General features: G+C 34.8%; 1 protein-coding gene across 1 annotated transcript in view; it reads right to left on the reverse strand.

Annotated features, from left to right (window-relative positions):
- The window catches only part of LOC149782426 (protein turtle-like), a 49,082-nt gene extending 30,583 nt beyond the window's left edge, over positions 1–18,499 (reverse strand). The window contains exons 1-3 of the mRNA XM_089934874.1: positions 18,368–18,499; positions 10,118–10,414; positions 1,819–2,121 (exon numbers count right to left, since the gene is read on the reverse strand). Of these exons, the coding sequence (XP_089791000.1) occupies positions 1,819–2,121; positions 10,118–10,414; positions 18,368–18,446 (679 nt within the window). The 5' untranslated portion in view covers positions 18,447–18,499. The remainder of the gene's footprint in view (positions 1–1,818; positions 2,122–10,117; positions 10,415–18,367) is intronic.
- Positions 18,500–22,329: the final 3,830 nt, after the last annotated feature.

A 22,329-nucleotide genomic window follows, 5' to 3' on the forward strand; every position in this document is an offset into this window, starting at 1 on the left:
GTTTCATTATAGAAGAATACTTTTTCAAAATATAAAGGTAGAGTCACTATAGTAAGGTGGTAGCAACCAGATTGTAATATTGTTTCTGTGTTTTTACTAAATACAATTCAAATATGTTCCACAATCTTTAATCTAGATGTGAGATTTGAGTTGGTGATAATCAAAAGTTCCGAGTAACTTTAGAATGAAAGCCCTTTGTATAAGCATTGTCCAGGCTTTATAATTGTATTGCTTGAGAACTACATGCAATGCCTCAGGTGAAAAGTAAGAAGAGTGCAGTTCACTCATCGAACTCATTCAATCATTCTCTTGCAATACTTGTTGAGGTAATATGTCACAACGTATAACGTATATTCATTATTATGACAGTAAATAAACGGAGTGATTTCTTCTCCCAACTGCCTTGGTCAAAAGGTACCTTCACAGTAGGATTGAATAAATATAGTATGGAGGGATGTTTGTAGTTAAATACTTAAACCATGACAGTAAATCATAAACTGTAAACCACGGTCACCTTCTTAGGTTGCAAGGGTGAGGAAAGAACCGACATTCATGTAAATATCAACTTTCATGGTTACAAAATAATCAGCACCCCAAAATAAATTTTAAACAAAACATGTCAACACATGTCAACGAAGCGTGATGCCTAAGACAAAAAAGTGTTTCCTAACAATACCAAAGCCAGCAACAGATGACATATAGGTGACGATAATGTTTTACTAATACAGAATTATAGCACGGTTATTTCAATATTATGACAAGGGCCATAACATAACATTTAACACATATCTTTGACGCGTAATATATTAGCAATAAAGACCTCAAATTGAACACATATCAGAGTAGCGTAATCTATTAGCAATAACGACCTCCCACGAAAATGAGGTAGATGAACTCATCAAGATAAACTCCGTTACCGTGATTTTTTTATTCAAGATAGGATCACATATAAATATCACACATAGAAACAATGTGCCCAGACCCTAAATGTAAATCCCAAAAAGCTCTTTTGATGGATGTAATCCTGATAGAAATCTATACAATAATCAGGTTGAAAGATTCAAGGTAAAATGTAATATCCCACATTTCTGACTAGGCTATACATATAAAAACTTAAATACAGTGCAACGCCAAATGTTTAACAATGCAGTGCATAACAGTATGATCTTACTCTTAACATTAACTTTTAAGTAGGTATAAACACTTTTTAAATAAGATAATATGTTAATGCCATAAAATCGTACGACTATAATTAACATAACAAGCTTTATATGTAATAATTTATAAGGAACATAAAACATTATTTAGATGAACATTGGCGGATCACACAATTTGATATTCCAGTGATGGCTTATATTGCATTGTTGATACATTGCGGAATGTGCTGGGACCGAACCCGTGAAACCTTTGACTACTGTAAAGGAAGTGCTATATATGTTGTCTTTTATTTAGTATGTATGGGTACAACAAGAGGTACGTGTGTTTTACAGAGCTAGCAATCATTTATATGAGGTCGAATTATATAGTTTTGACCTAAACAGTGCACCGAATCTCCGCATTCATTGCAATAAGTGATTGATTGGTTTATTCGACAAAAGCATGTAATCAACATCATTAATATGTATATGCACTACTAACAACCCGAGCGCGTGATTGAACAATGAATATTCACAAATTTTAAAGAACTTATGTTTATCTGCACAGTGAGGAGTGGCTTAATAATTGTTCTTAGCTTTTTAGCCACGATATGTACATATATGAAAGAAAACATTACAACAATAACGAACCATCAGCCACAAACATAGCTATATTACTTACATAAAACATTCAAGATGTATTCATTACTCTCGTTCGACTTCCTACGAGTGTCTTCATATGCTCTACAAGTTAATCTATTTTCATTATCAGTCCTGTCTAGGATGTTTATAGCTAAGATTGTTCCAATGACATTGTACTTGGATCCCTGAGTTATGTCCATTCCATTTTTCTTCCATTCAGACAACATAGTCAGATTATGATTGGTTGGAATACTTGTAGACACAGCAGAACAATTGAACTTGGACATGGATCCAGATACTGCTCGTGGAGAAAGTTCTGTAATACCTATGATGTCGGCGCTCTCTGAAAGAAGACACATAAAAGAAACATGCGTAATAGGTAATGTGCTAGCATATCTTATAGATGCAATTTATGTACTATACCATATGAAAGAACAGATTTTGGGAATAGGGCATAAATTTAAAAAAAAATATGAGTTTAATCGAGACAGTTAAACTTCCATTCAAGGTTCGCGTGTTATTCCAGAGGAAAAAGTAACATGAGCCAGGGACGTCTTCATTGTACACAAGGAACATGCATTTACCCAAACTAGTGTACTTTAAAACAACATTCTTGTGACATATTCCCACCTTATTATGGAGACAATCATTATGTTTATAATTCCCTAACTACTTAGGCTAGGCGCCACGCTCTTGGTAAGTATGAGAGGTCTGCATTATGTTTAACAACATCTCTGACACCAGCATTGCATGAGGGAAAATTGAGTGTAACCCAGGACCTTCCTAACCGTAGATGTTATACCATATTAGGGAACAGAAGCGTGAATATGATATGCTGCTACTTCGGTTCTATACGACATGTTATCATCAAAAATATTCTCTTTGTTTCCTATATGTAGTTTAAAATAGTTTATTTGGGTTTGTCTTTCTACGATTTTATCTAAGAAAGCCCTTGACTTAGATACTTATACTCAATCAAACCCTCTAAGTCTTAGCTCGGTTTGCTATATATGAAAATGCAATAGATTTGTGAGCATGTAAAATATTTTTAAAAAATCACTTGCAACATGTATGAGACCTAAATAAGTTTTGTCAAACTTTGCTAAAGGAAAAGTATACTCGTATTTATATATATATATATATATATATATATGCAATAAACTGACAACGAACAGTGCGAAACTAGTATTTAACTTGCCTGAGCGCTTTCGACTCTTTAATGAGTCTTTATCGAAGGAAAATACAAGAAGAATAGACAAGACAAACAAACAAAAAAACGTTTATGTTTGCGAAATTTGTCATGGCTGTTGCTACAGGTGTTATACTTTTAAATGTATTATGTTTCAGCTAGTTTATTTCAGCTTGTTTTTGATACTGGAAAATATTGCTATTCACCTAGACATTGATGAGCCATAACGACTTCTGTTATTTAATGTAAATTTATGTAAGCTCAAATTATATCCCGGATATTTCATTGTTATAGTAGTCATAGGCGATGAAGCAAGTTTAGAGAATTATTTAAAAGGGATTGTGTCGGCTGCAAAAGATAATTGTATTTGTACATGGTTTTGTTTTTCTTGTCTTCTTGATTTAAACCCCTTGGTTTCGGTGTACTAAGGCGGTGTATCCAGTAAGATACCTTTTCTTTCCTGGTTTGGGAACTCTTGTTGGGGTTTTGAGCAATTGCAATAAGTGTTATATCACCTGAAAGTGTGGCCAGGGGAGGAGAAGTGTTCTGCGACTGGTATTCTCTACAGCTTCTTTGTCATCCAGTCAGATATATATATATATATGTTGATCCTTTTGTGTAGCTTTTCATTTTTTTCCGACATACTGAAGCCTACAGATCTTAGATGTGATGAGATAAATGACATACTCTGTTTTGCACGTTTTGTTTGGACCATGTATGTTTAGTTTTTCTCTAGTTACTGTGCTAGAAAATGTCCTGGTCTCTATTATATCTTGACAGGTTTTGTACCTTTTACCGCAACATTGGCCAGATTGATTAGGGTGGTCTTGATTAGTGATTGGTGTTAGCTTCGCCCTGACTAGGATGTCCTTGATGTTTTTTTGTTCTCCGGTAGGCTAATACAGGTTTGTTAGGGGGGATTAAATTTAGTGCGTGCGAAGATTCCACGATGGGCCAGTGTTTCCAGATGAATGTACCTACTTTGGGGTTATCTGGATGGTAGGTCAGGATAAATGGTATCCTATCAGCCTTTTTTTATTTTCCTTATCTTAGCAGGTCATCGTGATTTGTTTATTTAGCCTTTAAGTATACATGGTTTAAACGAATTGAAAGCTCTCAGGCTAGTTAGATACTAGTTTCGCACTGTTCGTTGTCAGTTTGTAGCATTTATCTTAATCAATCACTGACACACGTGATCCCTTGCTGGATCCAGGGCACATGAAATGATTGTTATTCGCCATATGATTTGTTTTCTTTATATATATGTGTGTGTGTGTGTTTGTATGTATTGACGCAGGTCTACAATATGTAATACGAATGTTCAGCTAAGGAGCCATCCATGTGGCATTTAGAGGTATCGGTAATAAACTATCGACATAATGACTTATGTCATATCTTATATGCTGACCCATTCTTCTCATTGAAATGACCAGTTCGAGTCCAATCTGTCATGGCTAACCATCATTCTCTAACGCACACATAAAGGGCATTAAAAAAGTGGGAACAATAATTGTATTTGATTATTAACACAACCTAAGCATCATTCCATAAATAATTACAATTTTAAAAAATGTTAACAGTTACAAATGCCTGTTAAATAAAGATGGTTGGCAATATTCTAATGTTATCAGAGCCAATAATTTTTACTAGTACATATTATTTATAAGTGTACGAAAATACACAACATGCTTAAAGACGCATATCACGTATAATTTTCGTTATTATGCAGTACCTAATACATATTCACTAAAAATCATTTGAAATACAAGTTTCAAATTTCTACAGTATCATGTGGATAATGTTTTAGTGATAGCTATATTTAAGCAGCGAATTAACAAACAATTGTGCGATCTGTTAATACGTAAACCTTCGCTATAGGGATCGTGTTTACTTAATATAATGGCGAATCTATGTATTCTATTAATTCATCAAGGTACCTGTAAGAGCAACCTCCAGCAAATAGTTGTTTGACATAACAATTTATTATTTGGTAACTTAGAATTGTCTTATTTAACATTTGCTACATATAGCCCACACTTAAGAGAGGAAACAAAATTTTAAAAAGTATGCATTTGTTTTCTAGCTTATAAGTGAGTCAAAATAAAAATGTATTCGGGGAATTCATCGCAGCTATTAAACTAGTGCATTAGGCCATGTCCAACAATAACGGATCGTAATTTTACAAAATGCTGATAAAAAAATCATGGCACTCAAACTTGTGAATAGGTTTCATCATCTGAAGCTGAACAAAGGTTTACTTTTAATTCTAGTAATTAAAGGTATTTTTTTTAAAACATCACTCAACTAAGTGATGACATCGTACCCTTGATATTGAACCCACTGAAAATATAAGATATCTCAGTGAATCTCAAGATGGGTAGTCGGTTGCCAGTTAAATATATCAAGAATCTAGTCAATATAAAATGTCATTATTTAAATGAAATCGAACATTCAGAACTAAAGTTATGGAAGGTTCGGAGGATGTACAATGAAAGGCAATTACTCATTTATATGATTAACTGAATATCAACGGAAAAGAGTTGAACTCCGGGTTTCAGCAGTGCAAATATGCAGGATTCATTAGTTTTAAATGCACAATCCCGGAAGACATTATAGTAGAGTATCTCTTAAACAGGTAATCTCATCGGGAAATACTGGCCCATGGTGGAATCGTGTGACGCATCAAAGTTAATAATTCCAAACAAACCTGTAGTAGCCTAGCCAGGACGAACCTAACACAAATCACTAACCTAGAACACCCTAGTAAATCTGGACCATGTTGGTATAAAAAGTGCAAAACCTGTCAACATATGATAGAGACCAGGATATTTTCTAGCACAGTGACTAAAGAAAAACTAAACATACCTGGTCAAAAAAAAGTGCAAAACACGGAATGATATTATACCATCATATGTAAAATCGGTAGCCTTCAGTATGTCAGAAAAACTGAAAACCTGCACAAAAGGATAGGATGACAAAGAAGCTGTATAGAAGCCCAGTCGCAGAACACTTTTCTTCCCGTCTCCACACCTTCATTGATTTAACACTAATTTCGATTGCGTACAACCCCAAATGGAGTTCCGAAAAACGAACAAAATAGAATCGTGACAGATACGCTGCCATAGAAAATGTAAAAATAGCAGTTTAAATGAAAAAGACTAGACAACGAGAGTCATGCACAAATAAAGTTATCTTTTGCAGCCGACACATTTTCTTTTTAAATAAGTATCTGAATTTGCTTATTACTCACCCAATGGTCTATAATTACTACTATAACAATGAAATAACAGGGATGTAATTTGCGCTTACATAAATGTCCATAAACTAATATTACGGCCCATCGATTTCTAGGTCAATATAAAGTATTTCCAGCATCCACCACAAGCTGAAATTATCTAGTTGAAACATAATATATATATATATATATATATATATATATATATATATATATATATATATATATATATATATAGTCATAGTCTCAAAACTGATTTTATGTTCATTATTCAAGTTAGAAAATCTGACAGAGTCTAGTTTTATCTACCAGATAGACTTTTATGAAAGGTTTTCCATGAGAAAATTAGAGTTTGGTTAAACTAATAATAAAATTACTTCTTGAAGATCATGTGCACTTATGTCCTGAACATTATTAAAATGAAAAAAATTCTGACACATTGCTACAATAGAACAGACTTCTGAATATAATGTTTACATGTTTTATTAGCGTATTCTGGAGCACTCCGTTCTTGAAATAATACACAAGAAACACCAGTTATATTATGTTGCGATACCTAAATAGATAATGATCTGGAAAATATTTTGAAAATACGATCCATCATAACAAAAAGGGCCTCTCCTGGATATATCACATATGTAAGCTAGTGAACGAAGTCTCATATATTATTGAAAGTGTTGACTAGACAAAACGTTTAGACCACTTAGTTGCTTGCTTGCCTATTAGGTCTAAAATTAATGTGCTTCCGGTCAGACTGTAATTTATTGGACAATTTTCCTCCACCACCAAATAAACCACTTTTTTATTATATAACTATATCACTCTTTATAACCTTAGATATTTAGCATTTATCTGAAACAATTCTTGCACAACATGCACAGTACGGCAAATTCAATTACTTGATTATATTTACTTGAGACTGCAATCATTTCGAAGCCTATATATCAATAATTTATTTTATATCCACCGAATTTACTTGTCATATGTGTGTGTGTGTGTGTGTGTGTGTGTGTGTGTGTGTGTGTGTGTTGCCCTGTTTGGATTATTTTGCTAATTTTCATTAGGTGTTTCGGGGAAAATGTTGAGTTATATATTTAGAAATTGACCTTTGGGTTGGTTTGATCCGTTATTTTACAGATAATTAAATTATATTCAGCCCTTTGGATAAATCGTTAAAGGTTTTTATTTCATTTTGAATTACGGTAGTACTATTTGATGACGGACGAAGAGGACTGAAAGGCATCTATGCTAGGTTGGTTTCAGATCAACAGATCGGCATCACTTTTAACAATTGTTCCACGCAATGCTTCTTGCCAAATGTGGTCAAATTTAGTTGAATGAATGTTACCAAGTGATTCAAATATATTTATATTTTAGAGGCTATGACCGTATTTGATGGACATTAAATAATTATTTGTATTCATTTGAAGGCCCTCTGTGCTGGGACGTTTTCTGTCAAATTCGGTTGCATGATTTACATTTTGTTTTACATTTTATAATGGATTTTGAAACTTTTGTTAGTTCTAGTAATGATGACCATACATATTTGCAAATTTGCTTAAAGACGAAAAACTGTATGGAAGTGTTATGTCCCGGTTGTTCAAATTATTTCCATCAGTTTTGAAGAAGTCGTTGCGAGATTTTTTCCAATTTAACACCAGTAGCTATATTTATAGTTAAGTCAGAATCATTTGTAAAAGCTTAACATGCGCTCTGCCTACTAACATTTAACTGATCAAGTTGCTTTTAGGCGAATTAGAATAAACAAATGGAGGAATGACACAAAACGTCCAACGGACACAAAGCGTAAGCTAACTAGTATGAACGGCAAGGTGAACTAAATAATGGGATACATTTTGCACTTTTATATCAAATACTGAAAACGTTTGGCCTGATATTTTGTTCAATACACACATATGCATCCAATGTGAAGTCTAACCATGTCATAGTATACGCATAAAACTCTTCATCTGTTAAAAGCTAGCCTAAAATATCCAAATGTGAAGCGCATGTTTTTTGATCGCCATATGGCTTTTGAAATTGAAATAAGTTCTTAAAATAATTTAAAAGATTAAGGATTTCTCGAAAGGTACATCTAACATTATGTGTTTGATTATCACGATGAAATTTAAATTAATACATTTTGAATTACGGTTTATTTTAAACATGCAACCTTCTAGAACATAGCAGTGTTGGTGTTGGTATGGGGTAGTGTGTGACACAAAAGTGTTGTGGTTCCAAGTAGACCAGTGCACGTTACTAAATTAAAACATTGTGGTTCTCTCTGGGGTTTTCCAGATTAATTTTCCAAAAAAATTATTGAATGCTATATATAGCCTATCATGTGATGCAGTAATTCTGTTAAAAGCACAAATCCCCCCCCAAAAGAATTAGCTATCTAGTCATACAAGTTCGTAAATCATTACTTGCAGTTCAGTTTTGAATGAAAATAAAATACTTAAGGAATATAACCCTCCAGATATATGTAGCGATTAAAGGTTGAATTTGCAAATATCATCAAAATCAAATGCACGTGACCAAAATAATATCCTTATGACACATGGTTCCCTTACAATACTCTTGAATTAGACACTTAACTAAGAAGCCATGACACAAGTCTGGTTTTAATCAGTGGCTTACTATTTAAGATTGAATTACTCTAAAGGAATATGAATGCAGCATTGTGTGCAGATGCAGACTGTATTTATTATGTGTTCACCTGACGGTTAAACTATTATGGGTAGGTGTAATTAATGATAAGCGATGAATTTATTACAATATTGATTCTAGATTATAGTTTTTTATACTTTCTGGAAGACCTTATTGATTTTGTCCGAGGAATGAAAATGTCCGCACACAAACTGGTGTAAAAAGGTGTCAAACATACAAGCCAAATTTTGCCATTTATGCCGGTAGATAACAAGTACCTTTGGACATTGTGCCTTCAAAAATAAATCATATTTTGATATCGTTCCTAACATTCAAAATATTATAATAACCTACATTTGCTTTTTCTTATTTAAATATGTGGATTCAACGCCGCATCAAATATGTACTACCACGTAATCTTTGACCTAAAAGCGTTCATCTGTTTCGTGCAAAACAGTCTAGAAATATATGACTTCTAGTTAATTGGATTTTCCATATCGTGTACGTTCCTTTTACAGATAATTACAAGGGTCTCTTCTGGACTGCAGTAATCTTTCAATCACTTGATTGACAATTAACTGCATACATCATTAGTATTATCTTAACATCATGCATACAACTTTGGGAATCGCGACTGATTTTGTAATGGCAATAAGAATATATACTAATGATAAAATCGGTATCTTCATTTGCTAAGATGCATTGGAAATCACATTGATGCTTTTTAAAACAAGATCGTGTTATGTGCTTTGAAAGTTTAAACAGGTTTATCGAGTGAGGCACTCTGACATGGATAGTAATTGTTTCTGGAACGGTAAAATAATCTTACAAAAATAGGCATAATGTGCTCAATGTTTATGCCAGCAACTCTTCGCGTTCAGTCGTAATTAAACTGAATCTCTACTTACAAGAAGTTTGTGTATGCTGGTCTTTCTGGACTTCTCGAGGAAGACAAAGATAGTGCATTCACATACTATTTGTAAGTTAAGCCTGTTAATTTGTGAGATTATCCAAATACAGATCTTCATAAAACAAATCTGCAAAATTCTTTTAATTTGGGATTAATAATACTTTATAATTTCTTGCTTTAAATTTGTGAAATTCTAGTGCACATGAAATTTATATTATTCTCTGTAGCAGCTAGGGAGCATATAATTTCCAAGTGATTCTATAATACAGTCAACAGGCCCTGCTGAAACGTGAAATGTTGGTAACATATGTTTCAGTTTTCTCTTTCCAAGTATTTATAAATATAAGTGTTCAAACCTGCAATAACAAGATCCTGTCCTCCATTCTCAATATTTCCTGGTAAAATGTACTTATATCTCCCCATATTTGCAAGGGTGACTTCAAACAATGTAAATGACATAATTCCTTGCGTAATGTCGCCTGTGTAGTTAATGTTTGTAGCAACGTACAATGGTCCTATTTGTCTATTGAGAAATGCTATTTTCGTAGTATTATCAGGACCATGCACAATTCTATTGCCTTCTGTGCTTGTAGATACTGTCCACCTCATTGAAACTTCTCCTCCTATGACAGCAACAGCAACAGCTGGACTACCTGCAATGAGAAATGCATTAGTTGAAAGGTTACGACGAAAAGAGAACTTAAATATATTCATAAAAACTTAGAATTCATATTTAACGAACATTTAATTGTCATATTTTAAAGACGCTTCCTCACATTTAATTCCATTTATTTAGTTAGTAAAGCAGCACTTTAAACACGTTCACAAACACATTCCCTTGGGTAATTGTAACCAACATAATACTATTATCACTCTGCTCCAGTTTGTCACTAGAAGAGCCAAGTTTGTTTTTAAATTAATCAATAATAATAAATATTGCCATTTATATTGTACAGCTGACTATTATAGGAAAACGCCATAATTATGTTAACAAGTCTGATGAATATTTAATCACATATTTTCTTGTTAATTGTCAAATCTATTCGTAAATTTGCTGACGTTGAGAAAGTTAGCTATAGATGTTTCATTTACCGATCATTTTTTAAACTGTGTTATAATGTTTAGGGGAACTTATTCGATATAAGTATTAATTACACCTACCGTTATATATATATATATATATATATATATATATATATATATATATATATATATAAAAGCGACAAAATCATAATTGATCGATTAGTAAAACCAGCTTTCAATTTTGAAACAAATAATATAGCTGAACAAATATCATTGTCGCTTTGTTGAAGAGGAACCGCTGCACGTTTTAGCATTCTAACATTGTAGGTAAACATAATACATCTTCCTCTTTATGACATAAAGTACTAACACCTTTGTCGTTGTTGCATTTCCATCAAGTGTCCATGTTAGGTAATATAAATTTTTTTCAAATGAAGATTTTTCAGGACGGACTCCAACAAACATAACTGTATTATCAACATACAATTATATGTTTTAAACTTGTTTTCATTAGGTAATCATATATTAACATATTGGCCCTACCAGATAAAATATGCACAAAGTCAGAGATGCAAGACAAAGAGGCGACACAGACAACGTTTTGCAATATAGGTGCATAAGACAAGATACATGCCATGACAGGGATTCCCGATTCAATACTATATCACAGCTGACAAATATCAGGTGGTCATCTTCTAAACATATACACTTTATTTGATGCAGTAAGTTGAGAAAGGTAGGTAACGGCTAACGTTTTGTTGTAATAACAACTTTGCGATAACGGATTGACGACAGGCAGAAAACCATCCCAACATTTATTTCGGTCCGCGAACAGTAGATCAAAACATTACCGGCATCAGTCAAGAGGTATATCTTTAGGTTAGTACGATTTATGTTGTATCATTAGATCATAGGTCAAATCATAAATGATTCAGGAAAATCATTCATAGAAAATAATAATTTCATTCAATTGTGTATCAAACTAATTGTGTAGGATTGCATGAAAGATATACAACAAACTTCGGTGGAAATGTACAGAACCTATGGTACTGACAGATGCAGATAAGAAACGTTTGACCTCAAGAATATTGCTGGCATGATTTAATTTGGTTTGTTTTTCCCTCTATATTTTGTCCTGCTCCTGTATTTTCCTGCTGTACTAACGCCCTGTCATTTAAACAGTGTGATTGGTGTTGTCAAACGTGTCAAGGCAAAGACTGCGTTTTCCGTTGCACGCCATATCTTCTACTAGGGGGTACAAACGATATTCAACCTCTTTTTTGCTTCCTCCGCAGGAATACAAATCTGACCATGATCTGCTATGGAGATAATTTGCGAATGGGCGGTATTGTGTTTCAACATATTCAAGCCTTCCTTCTTCTACATTAGGGTTTTCTATTAGACTTTCGATATGTGCCCAGGGTTACCAAAATAATTCCAGTGTGGACCCAGGAGACTAAGATGCATACCTAAGTTTTCCTGAAGACGTTCGATGTGTTCGCATGAGTGATGTGATGTGATTTGGATTTTTAACGTAGCTTTAACAATTTTTCAGACATACAGCTACGATGTCTGCTATGTGGCAGTTTATAGTGATGTCTAGCACTGGGGCATCATGCCGCAGACATGTAGCATGATGTCCCACCAAGTCACATTATCCTGACACCGGGCCGACCAGTCCTAACACTAACCTCTTAATGCTGAGCGCCAAGCGATGCAGCTGTTAGTAACTTTTTTGTAAGTCTTTGGTATGACTCGGCCGGGGATCAAACCCACGACCTCCCGCATCCGAGTAGGACGCTCTAACCGCTAGGCCACCGGAGCGGTCTGTTCGCATGAGTATCATGGGTTTCCTACTGTGTGAGTACGGAAAGGGGCTGTATACAAACAATGCCATTAGTTAGTTCTTGTATGTGGTCCTCGAAACTTCGGAAGTATTGCTCGCACCTCCGTACAGAAACAAATAAAAAAAAAAAAAAAAAAACTACAGTTTGTATAAATATATATCCAAAGACAATGCAATCGTCGCAATCTCTTTCATAGCAACCCATATATTCTGCAAGAGATCGAAGACGTATGAAATCAGACCTTTTCGATACCAAGCTACTAGAAAATAATGAAAACGTGTCTGAAGAAGGTTTAACCGACCATCCTCCACATGGGAGAGGCACTTCGACTGTTTTGGCTATAAATGGGTGGCAAGAAATGAATTTCATAAAATGGGACTAACCACCGAAGAGAAAGTCGTGAATGCTCTGGATCATGAGCATGGGCTTGATGCGCTATGATTTGGACGCAGACACACGAATGTGTGTGACACTACTGGGTAGCAAGAAACTGGATTTAACAGAGAAGTCACGAAAGCGCATGCATTGGGAGTGAACATTGTATGATGTGGTGGTCGTGCTGCCCTGCAGTGCTGCAGAAGCTGGTACACGCTCCGGGGCGATGAATATTGCCCTTTTCGTTTGTCTTCGTGGTCCCCATTTGCAGGGTTTGCATCATAATATGCATTCGAGAAGCACCAAATAATCTGGTAGTGCCTCTGCGAACATCATGGATGCATTCATCAAGCATGACATATTCACAAGAGCAAAGGGGCAGCGTGTCGTTCCGAAATACTGGAAGGAATCACAGTCTTTGACCACAAGTTCTCTGTCTGGAGGTAGCTCGTTCACGTTTTTGCAGAACATTTTGGGCGAATGTATTTGTTGCCCTCATCGATATTTTACTCCATGCATATGTGCTGGACAGAGTTATCGGCTACGTTTCCTGAGAGTACGGACTTACACCAACAGGCGCATCGATAGATGTTGGTGCCAAATGGCGCACCAACGTCTCGTGCAAATACATATAGGGCGTGTTGGACAGGCGGTAAATTCAGGATATTGCCCTGAATCTGAATCATTCAGCTTGCAAACGTCTACTGAGTTGGTCCAATCACACCTTGAAAAAAGTATTACTCAGAATAGCATTTTAGAGCCTTGCCAGTAGTTCACTACAGTGAGTGAGAGAGAGAGATGTGGGGGAATGTACGATAAAAAAATGTTAGCATATTCTCGTTGTACTGTTGCAGTGACAGTGGAAGTTTCTGTAACCCGTACAATGAAGCTAGGACGAACGCTTTGTTATTGTCCTGCCAAGTAATACGAATTAGCAAGACTCTTTCCAGGGGCGAAGCTTGTCAATGTCCACCTAAAAGGCGTTGGTGGTAATTTTTCTAGCCTTTCTGGATGGTGGCTTTCATGGGTAGTATTTCTTCAAGGCATACTCTGTATGGGACTTCCGCTTCACTATTCGCTGCATTTGTTCGGCAGGAGCAGCCATTACTTCGCAAGGACCCACTGGTGTTCTCTAGTCGAAAAGAAAATTATTCCAGGTGCCCTAGACCTCTTCAGTCGAGAGAAGACAGCATAACGCGTTTGGAGGTTTATACTTTGTATTTCCTCCTCCATCCCACCAACCTTGTAACCAGCAGGATGCGTGATTTGTCGGAGGCCCACACGTGCATTTTCATTGTCGCGTGCAAGAAGGCCATTGTATTGTGCCAGGACGGTCTTGACGTTGACATAGACATTTGCTCTCTCCCCCTCCCATTGCTCTTGTCGAGACAGCTTCGCTTGCTATAGGGAGATTATTCTCCACGAAAATAGGATACCTCAGTGTGGTCAGTGCCCTGGGACTACAGTTCCGGACTGGCGAAGGTTATCCCGAGACCATGGTTGGGGCACATGCTGCATCAGGAAAGATTATTACCTAACATATATTTGACAAACGAATTTGTTCCAAAACTAGCCGCTGTAAAATTGGCATTTAGTCTGTTCCTATAGCAGAAATTATATTCTAATCCAGCCAAAGCTGTCCACATTGTACGTGCTTATGTTGGGTAGTCTTGGTACTGGAAACCTTGTATAACTGAAACAAACAAGTAGGCGGCTGCGATTCTTGGACCGATAGGCTCCCAGGATATGTCAGTCGCTTCTTGAAAGAGGCGCTGCAGATCTTCCGACGCCAGGAGGTGGTGTTTCCATTGTACTTGGTCGTGGCAACAATGTAGGCGCTGTGTTATGTGGGTAGTCTTGCAATAGTAGCACTGGATCTGCCCCAGAGAAAACTGCGACGCCGGCCCTTAAACCGGAAACTATGATTTCAGACAACATATAACACCCGAAGATGTTGTCCATAAGTGAATCTTGGAGTTTGCTGGGGGTTTGGTCGCTACGCAGATACTGCAATGTCGAAAACAAGACTACCCTGGTAGACGTGTTTGTTAGAGAACGTGGCGGGCTACGAGTTAGCCAACTAAGTCCCTTGTCGCGGATATTTGTAGGTCCCTCATGCCATATTAGACGAAAATATATTGTCTACTATGCACATGTCACAGTGGTTCATTATACCACTACCACAAACGTTCTCCAAATTTGAGTTAGGACTACCGCGGACGGCGTATTAGCAAAACTAGCGGTCCGGCAGGCTAAGTGTCAGGAAGGTCCAACCAGAAAACTCAGCAGCTGTGATATAGTTGAGAACATGGCGATCCTGCCAACAAATCTATGGCAGGAGCAGTTAGGAGAAATCAGTAGGTGGGATGATATGGCAGTTGTATCATATGGCGATCATGTGAGGAAAATGCTTATCAAGACCCATACAATCTTGATAGTAGAACCTGGTTATAGAAAATATTATTAGTGTGCAGTCTAATGAAAGGACTTACTATATCAGCATACGGGTAGTCTAATAAAGGGACTTAGTCTATCAGCATACTGGTAGTCTAATAAAAGGACTTAATCTATCAGCATACGGGTAGTCTAATAACAGGACATAGTTTATCAGAATACGGGTAGTCGAGTAAAAGTGTCATATTTGTTAGTTCGCTTTGTGAAGACAGAACTTAAACGTTCCCCATTTGCTCTAGCCATAATTTCTATAAATATTTCTTTTCAGAACTGTCTTTTTTATTTATAGAATTTTAAATTAATTAAATTGGAAGGATATACCCTGGATCTCTGTCCTGTATTTTGTGGGTACCCTGAATATGTGGCTCTGTGGTTAAAAAGACTATTTTGACTGATTGGTGGGCTGGTGGCCGGGATTTTATGATATCAGTTTTTATTAAGATCGCAAGTACATATTTTTGTGTTATACGAACCAGTTTGAAGATCAATGAGCCTGGTCTGTATCACATAAATATAATGACAGCTGAGCTTTGATTGTACCTTTAAAAAAATCGTGGTACCAATTAGCCATGGTGCGCACACAACCTTTTCTCAAAACAGCATATGACGATCGCTCAGTCATGTTTTTCTTATCATAAAGTTTGAAAATGCAGTGACATAAGTAGCCCATATTTTTTATCGGATTTCCAGATCAGATCAGAGGTTAATGATAAAAGTTAATAATTTTTAGAAAATTGAAATCTCAACAACATTTGCAATACATGAACGACTCAGGTAAGTAAGCTTGCCTCAAGAACAAATCTATCAAATGATGATTCTCGACCACCGTATATACATTGTTACTTAAGTCTTTCACTTCGACATAATTGCTAAAGTGAGCATACGAAATTAGGTCATTACCACACATATATTACCTGTAGTGTAATATTTATTTTATTCCTTACATGATCCCATTGTATTCGGGAACACACCAAGCTAAAGAAGGCTTTTTACATATTTATAACATTACTTAATAATTTTCAAAACAAACACGTGCAAATCATTTAGGGAAAAATAACATTGCAGTAAAACGTACCATTTAAATTTAACAAAACATGTTTGAATAACATCAATAAAGATAATAAGAAAAAAATGAAATATTTCTACTACAATTACTACTAATAGTAGTTATTATTATAGTATTGGGGATTATTTTCTTTATATAGCAAGAAAACCAAACAAATTTCATTCAGTTCAAACAAAAGAAAACCACTTGAAGCAATAACAAAGAAATAAGCATAAATTAAAATCCATAATTATTGTAATTTTAGATGCTAAACAGATTTATATACATATCTAATTTGAGTTTTTGTTAAGAACATATTTATTTGTACCCTTGTATTCTTATTGTACCATGTCAGTTCAAAAAGAATAGAACTTCAAAGAACACAAGCATTTTTTGCTGGGTTTTACAGACAGCCTAACTACAGTTTCTTAATATGCTTAAGTATAATACCATTGTTTAATATTATCTTTATTATTTTTAACCATTTCTAACATATTCAGAAATGTGTTTTAGCCCAGTATCATAGAGACCGCACATTTGCAAGGTCTACTTTTAAACGAAAACACGACTATTGCTTTTTATGTAAGGGTAAATTATATAAGATTACATAACATATAACATTAGTAATGCATGCTAACAAGATGATATAGTCATCCGACCGCTATGGTGGCCTAGACATACCAAAGACTGATATAACAAAATTTGTATAACATCTGTCTCGATTAACTCTCAGCATTAAGAGGTTGTCAGGATAATGTGAGTGGGAGGGACGTAGGCTACACGTCTGCGGCATGATGCCCCAGTGCTAGACATCAATATAAACTACCACACTGCAAACATCGCAGCGATATGACTGAAAACACGTTAAGCTACGTTAAAAATCAAAATCACATCACATCACTCATATACTTAACCGATCACACATTGTTTTACACGATTATTTGTGTCTGCCACTACCCTTGCGAAATGTAAGGGATCCCCATGCTCCTATAATAAGGTGTCATGTCTCGTCGTGCCTGTATGTGGCCACCGCTTTTGCTATTCCTAACACACTACTTTATGATTTTAGGATTTTTTTTCTAATCGTTTACCACCTCAGTCTTCCTTAAAGTATTTTTTCTTCCTGGATAATAACCTTTTCGGAATGGGGGAAGGCGACAGTGTTCTAATTTCTTTAAAAACTCAATATAAATATGTAAGACAAACAACTATTGAGTAATTATAATAATAACAAATCTTGCAAATTCGCTGAATCAAATAATGACCATAGTGTAGTTAAACATAACAAATGATATTAAGGCACACAATAACGTTATATTTAATATGGGTTCGGTAGAGATAGTTCACTACTTTATAATAACATATTTTACATGATGATGTCATTAAGTGCAGTTACAAGACTACGTCATTATATGTAAATTTTAACATTGTTATTTGATCAGCAAAGTTTTAATATCCGTTATATCAAGTTGGGATTATAGGGAGAAGCAGTAATGACATGTATGTGTGTGTGTGTGTGTATTTTAAAACAGATGTTATCATAAACAAACTCTATTATATGTAATATCCCTTCTGATTATAAATATAATATCTATTTATAAAACAGATGTGTAAAATATTGTGGGGCAGAGTTTAAGTCGTGACGTTGACTAGTTGTGATGTCTCAGTTCCAACTGTACGAACACACCTTTCTAATCCTCAACAACCCGTTCATATGAACAAAATATATCATTCGAGTACACCCGATCAAGCTGACCCAACTCATGAATATTCATCGACACTCCAGGTCCTTAACTATATAGAGTATACATACCCTCACAGTTTGAGATCTATCCAATAACAAGTGTGTACGTTTAACTTACCTTCTAAAGAATTATGTGGAACAAGCAGGGTAATTGCTACAATAATAACAACATATTGACTACAGTCCCAATGTGTCATTTCTGTGTAATGTAGATCAAAAAAATTCCCTTGAATTTTAAGTAAGGAAGATAAACTACAGACTGTGTCCATAGGTATGCATTTGATTACTAAAACTAGATATAGGTCATTGATCGAGGGGAGATATGAATATTCACTAGTTAATTGTACACTTATATGCTGACTGGTTACATGATGGAATTCCCTGGGTTGATATAAACTGTGAAACCGATTTATATTTCATTAGCAGTAATTCGATTAAATTAAGTTCGGTTTTATGGCATACAATGCAACACATCGATTCCCACCAAAAATCAAGCAAAGATTTCACCCTTATTCTAACTGCTACAATGCAGTCGCACTCGATTAGCGTGTATGTTGGCACAGTGATGGAGAAACAGAACAATACATATGTAAACCTGGCAAGAAAAGAATTAAAAACATCACGGAAATCCACGAAAGAAGGTATGTAAGATAAAGAAAGGGTGAAACTGCATTCATGCTACACACGTCCAATACAGGCAAACAAATCTACGACATGTACGAAAGAAGTAAATCAAAATGCTATTTGAAATATGCATGAATTCATTGTAGAGTTGTACCGAAATTACCTAATTATCTGACCCATCTGTAAAGCTAAATCGTTCTGTTTCGGTGGGGTTTTACACGCCTAAACATATTGAAAAACCTCCTTGATATGCACAATTTATTTTATGATTGTTAAATGAGCTATATCCGCCAATACTTCATCATTTGCCTACTTTGTATTCAAACAGGAGAGAAGAGATGTGAATCAAGTGAAAAATCCCATTGAGGTGAGATCAAATTTTCACGTACTGAATTGGAAGTTACACGCACTGAACTTCATTAAATATATAGAAAGATACATATATTATAGAGGTCAAACAATTATCATCAAGAAGATCAGTCCTAAAATGAACCATTTAATTACAGCAATATGTTTTTCATTATCGCGCTCGTACGACCTGGACTACACGTGCAAGCAATCATAAACTTATGCATGTATTCAATGCTCTTTTGAATGTATATACTTGCTTCATTTGGTGATTTTATGACTTTGATTATCATATGAATTGTGTTTGTATTCAGAGTTATGCTGTAAACGAAGACTTATTAAAACAACACACAAAATGTAAACACAAGGTAACAATCTATATAGTTTTCCCAAACTTAAATACTTTGTTTTAACAATAGTCAAAACGCTCAGGATGTTCTGCTGGACCAACTTGTATTTATAACTTAAAAGTACATTGATTTAGAGCTGCATTAGACTGTAATATTCTTACTCATTTAGTCTTTCCAGCATTCCTAACACAGAAGGCGACATGGAAAAAACTTTAAAACTTCCAAATCAGCGATACAAAACACATTTAAGAGGTACCTTGAATTAGCAATTGTATAAACTAGTTGATCTGGAGGATGAACCAAGAGAGTGTTGTACCATTAAAGTATATTCTTGTTCTGTCATGGCGCCAAAACAATAAAATGGGATAAACTGTTTGCAAATATGTATTAGAAATGTATCCCCATTCACTAACTTTATGCATACACACTTTGTACTTTACTTCTGGAATTACTGAACTGTATAGACATTTTAGGAAATACACAATATAGTTAACACAAACATTCTGTCCGATTTTCAACATTAAATATGTCCAAAGAGAGAGAGAGAGAAAGAAAGAGAGAAATAGAGAGATAGATAGAGAGAGAGAAGATTCGTATGCGCATTATGCAACGAAGATATTGCTCTATTGTGTCAAAAGGTGAATATTCATTGCCGATAATGCGAGTCTCTTACTATAAACATTCAAATCCAGCCAAATAATATGATCTCCAAAGCGGTGTCAGAGTTCGATGCGTTTTATGTCGTACTAAATTATAATTACAGGTAAATCAGTCGTCTTTCTAAAAGTGTAACTTAATTTGTTCTTTTTGTAATAGTATTTGTTATTTTTATTTTTCCAATTGCAACTGCATTTGCATTTGTTTTTCTTCATTATCGTTCTGAAGTTCCAGCTTCCTCAATTATAATTCCATCTTGTATGTTAAATATAAATCCTTCATTTTTATGTCAGAGTTTGATACAGATTTACTGACTGATACTAAATCACTTTTATCAAAAACATTCTTTTCTACCAAATGATGAACTAGACTGTTTCCTATTTTTTGTTTCGTTAAGGAAACCTTTACTTCAGAAAGATCGTATTTTCTGGCATGTTGAGTCAATTCGTTTTTTTTTGAAAAGATATTGTTCCTGGGTAGGGTTTGAAAGAATGATGTCCACTTTTAATGACTATTTGGAAAACTCTTTCCGATTTCAATAAAAATTGCAAAAGCTAGGGGTATTCTAATTTCAAAAATTAAAGTTTTCGTAAATATTCTAGCCATATTCAAAATTACCCCGGACGAGACCCCAATTCGTATGTTTCATGTTTAGTCTCGAAAAAACTATAACACAAGAAAGAGCGAAAACATCAAGCTTTGAAAAATATAAACATTTATTTCCTTGGAAAAATACTGTACAAATAATTTAAAAGATTACGGTTTCAAGAATCAATCCAAATTTAATCCATGAATAATCCACGAATAAAATTTTAAAAGTCCTAACAATAAAATGGTCTAATGATTTAAAGTTCGGATCCCGACGAAAAATCCAGGATGGAAGGCGATGACGTATGCTTAAACCTGTCAACCAACTGTTTCTTGTAGAAACACAATAATTAATCCTCCGGTTTTGGAAATCCAAATAAAAATTTTAAGGAATGTCTTTGTTCAAGAGTTTTGTATGAGCACTAAGTATTTCGCAATTTTGGAAATGCCTAATTGTTTACTTTACCCTCAATTAAGGCCAGGAACTAAGTCAGAAATATAAACAGTTTTTTCTATTATTAGGTATTTAAGGAAAGATTCAGGTCAAACTGAATTTTCTGGAAATCATAAAACTCCTAATAAACAAAATTACATTACATTGACATGTAAAGAAAATAAAATGATTCCGAACCCAAAAGCTATCAAATCAAATCAAACACAAATTAAATAAAATATAAATTATTCTAATATACGTAACACGTAAGAGCATCATTTTCTGTATATTTGTCTAACATAGCAGTGGTTTACTTTCCCATAAAACTTTACTTCTAATTTTTTAATAACTTTTTTAGTTGTAAAAATTTCCTAATATTCTTGCAGAATGTTGGTGCTAGTTTGAATTTTATATCTTGTCGGATGCATTACAATTGGTACAATATATTTTGGAATTTCGCTAAAAACAAACGGAACAAATAAAAAAGTGCAAATCAGCCAGCTGTATAAAACGTTTTTTAGAGCTATACTATTCAGAAGATACATTATTATTATTATTATTATTATTATTATTATTATTATTATTACACTAATAACTTCAAGAGTTGACATCATTTTTACATGTATTGCCGGTACACTGTTAGTGTGAATCCACTATATAGCTGACATTTATTCCCCTCATGGTAATTACATATACAACGAAGATACAACTCAGTTTAGCTATGTTAGGTATTTTAAGACAACGCAAGCTAAGTAGACTATTAACACCGACAGTAAAGCGCTTTGCCCGGGGACACACCAGTGGAAATGACTCCGGAGAACTAATCAGTGGGCCACAGCGGCTCCTAAATTCGACCCATATGTTTATATATTTACAAAGTGCCACAGTTATCCTCAAAATGAAACACAGCACATCTGACAGTATCCTTATCCCTTAAAAATGTGAATGAAAAACGATAGTTCACAAAAAATAGGAATAATAAAACTGCCTTCTTCTAACGATCAGCTAACCATTGGAATTGTTTCACCTTCGCCCCACCCCCACCCCCGGTTGACTAACCATGTGTCTTAAAAACGGCTA

Source organism: Sinohyriopsis cumingii, chromosome 15 (genome assembly GCF_028554795.1).
Source record: "Sinohyriopsis cumingii isolate HCF-2022 chromosome 15, ASM2855479v2, whole genome shotgun sequence".
Classification (NCBI taxonomy): Eukaryota; Metazoa; Mollusca; class Bivalvia; order Unionida; family Unionidae; genus Sinohyriopsis; species Sinohyriopsis cumingii.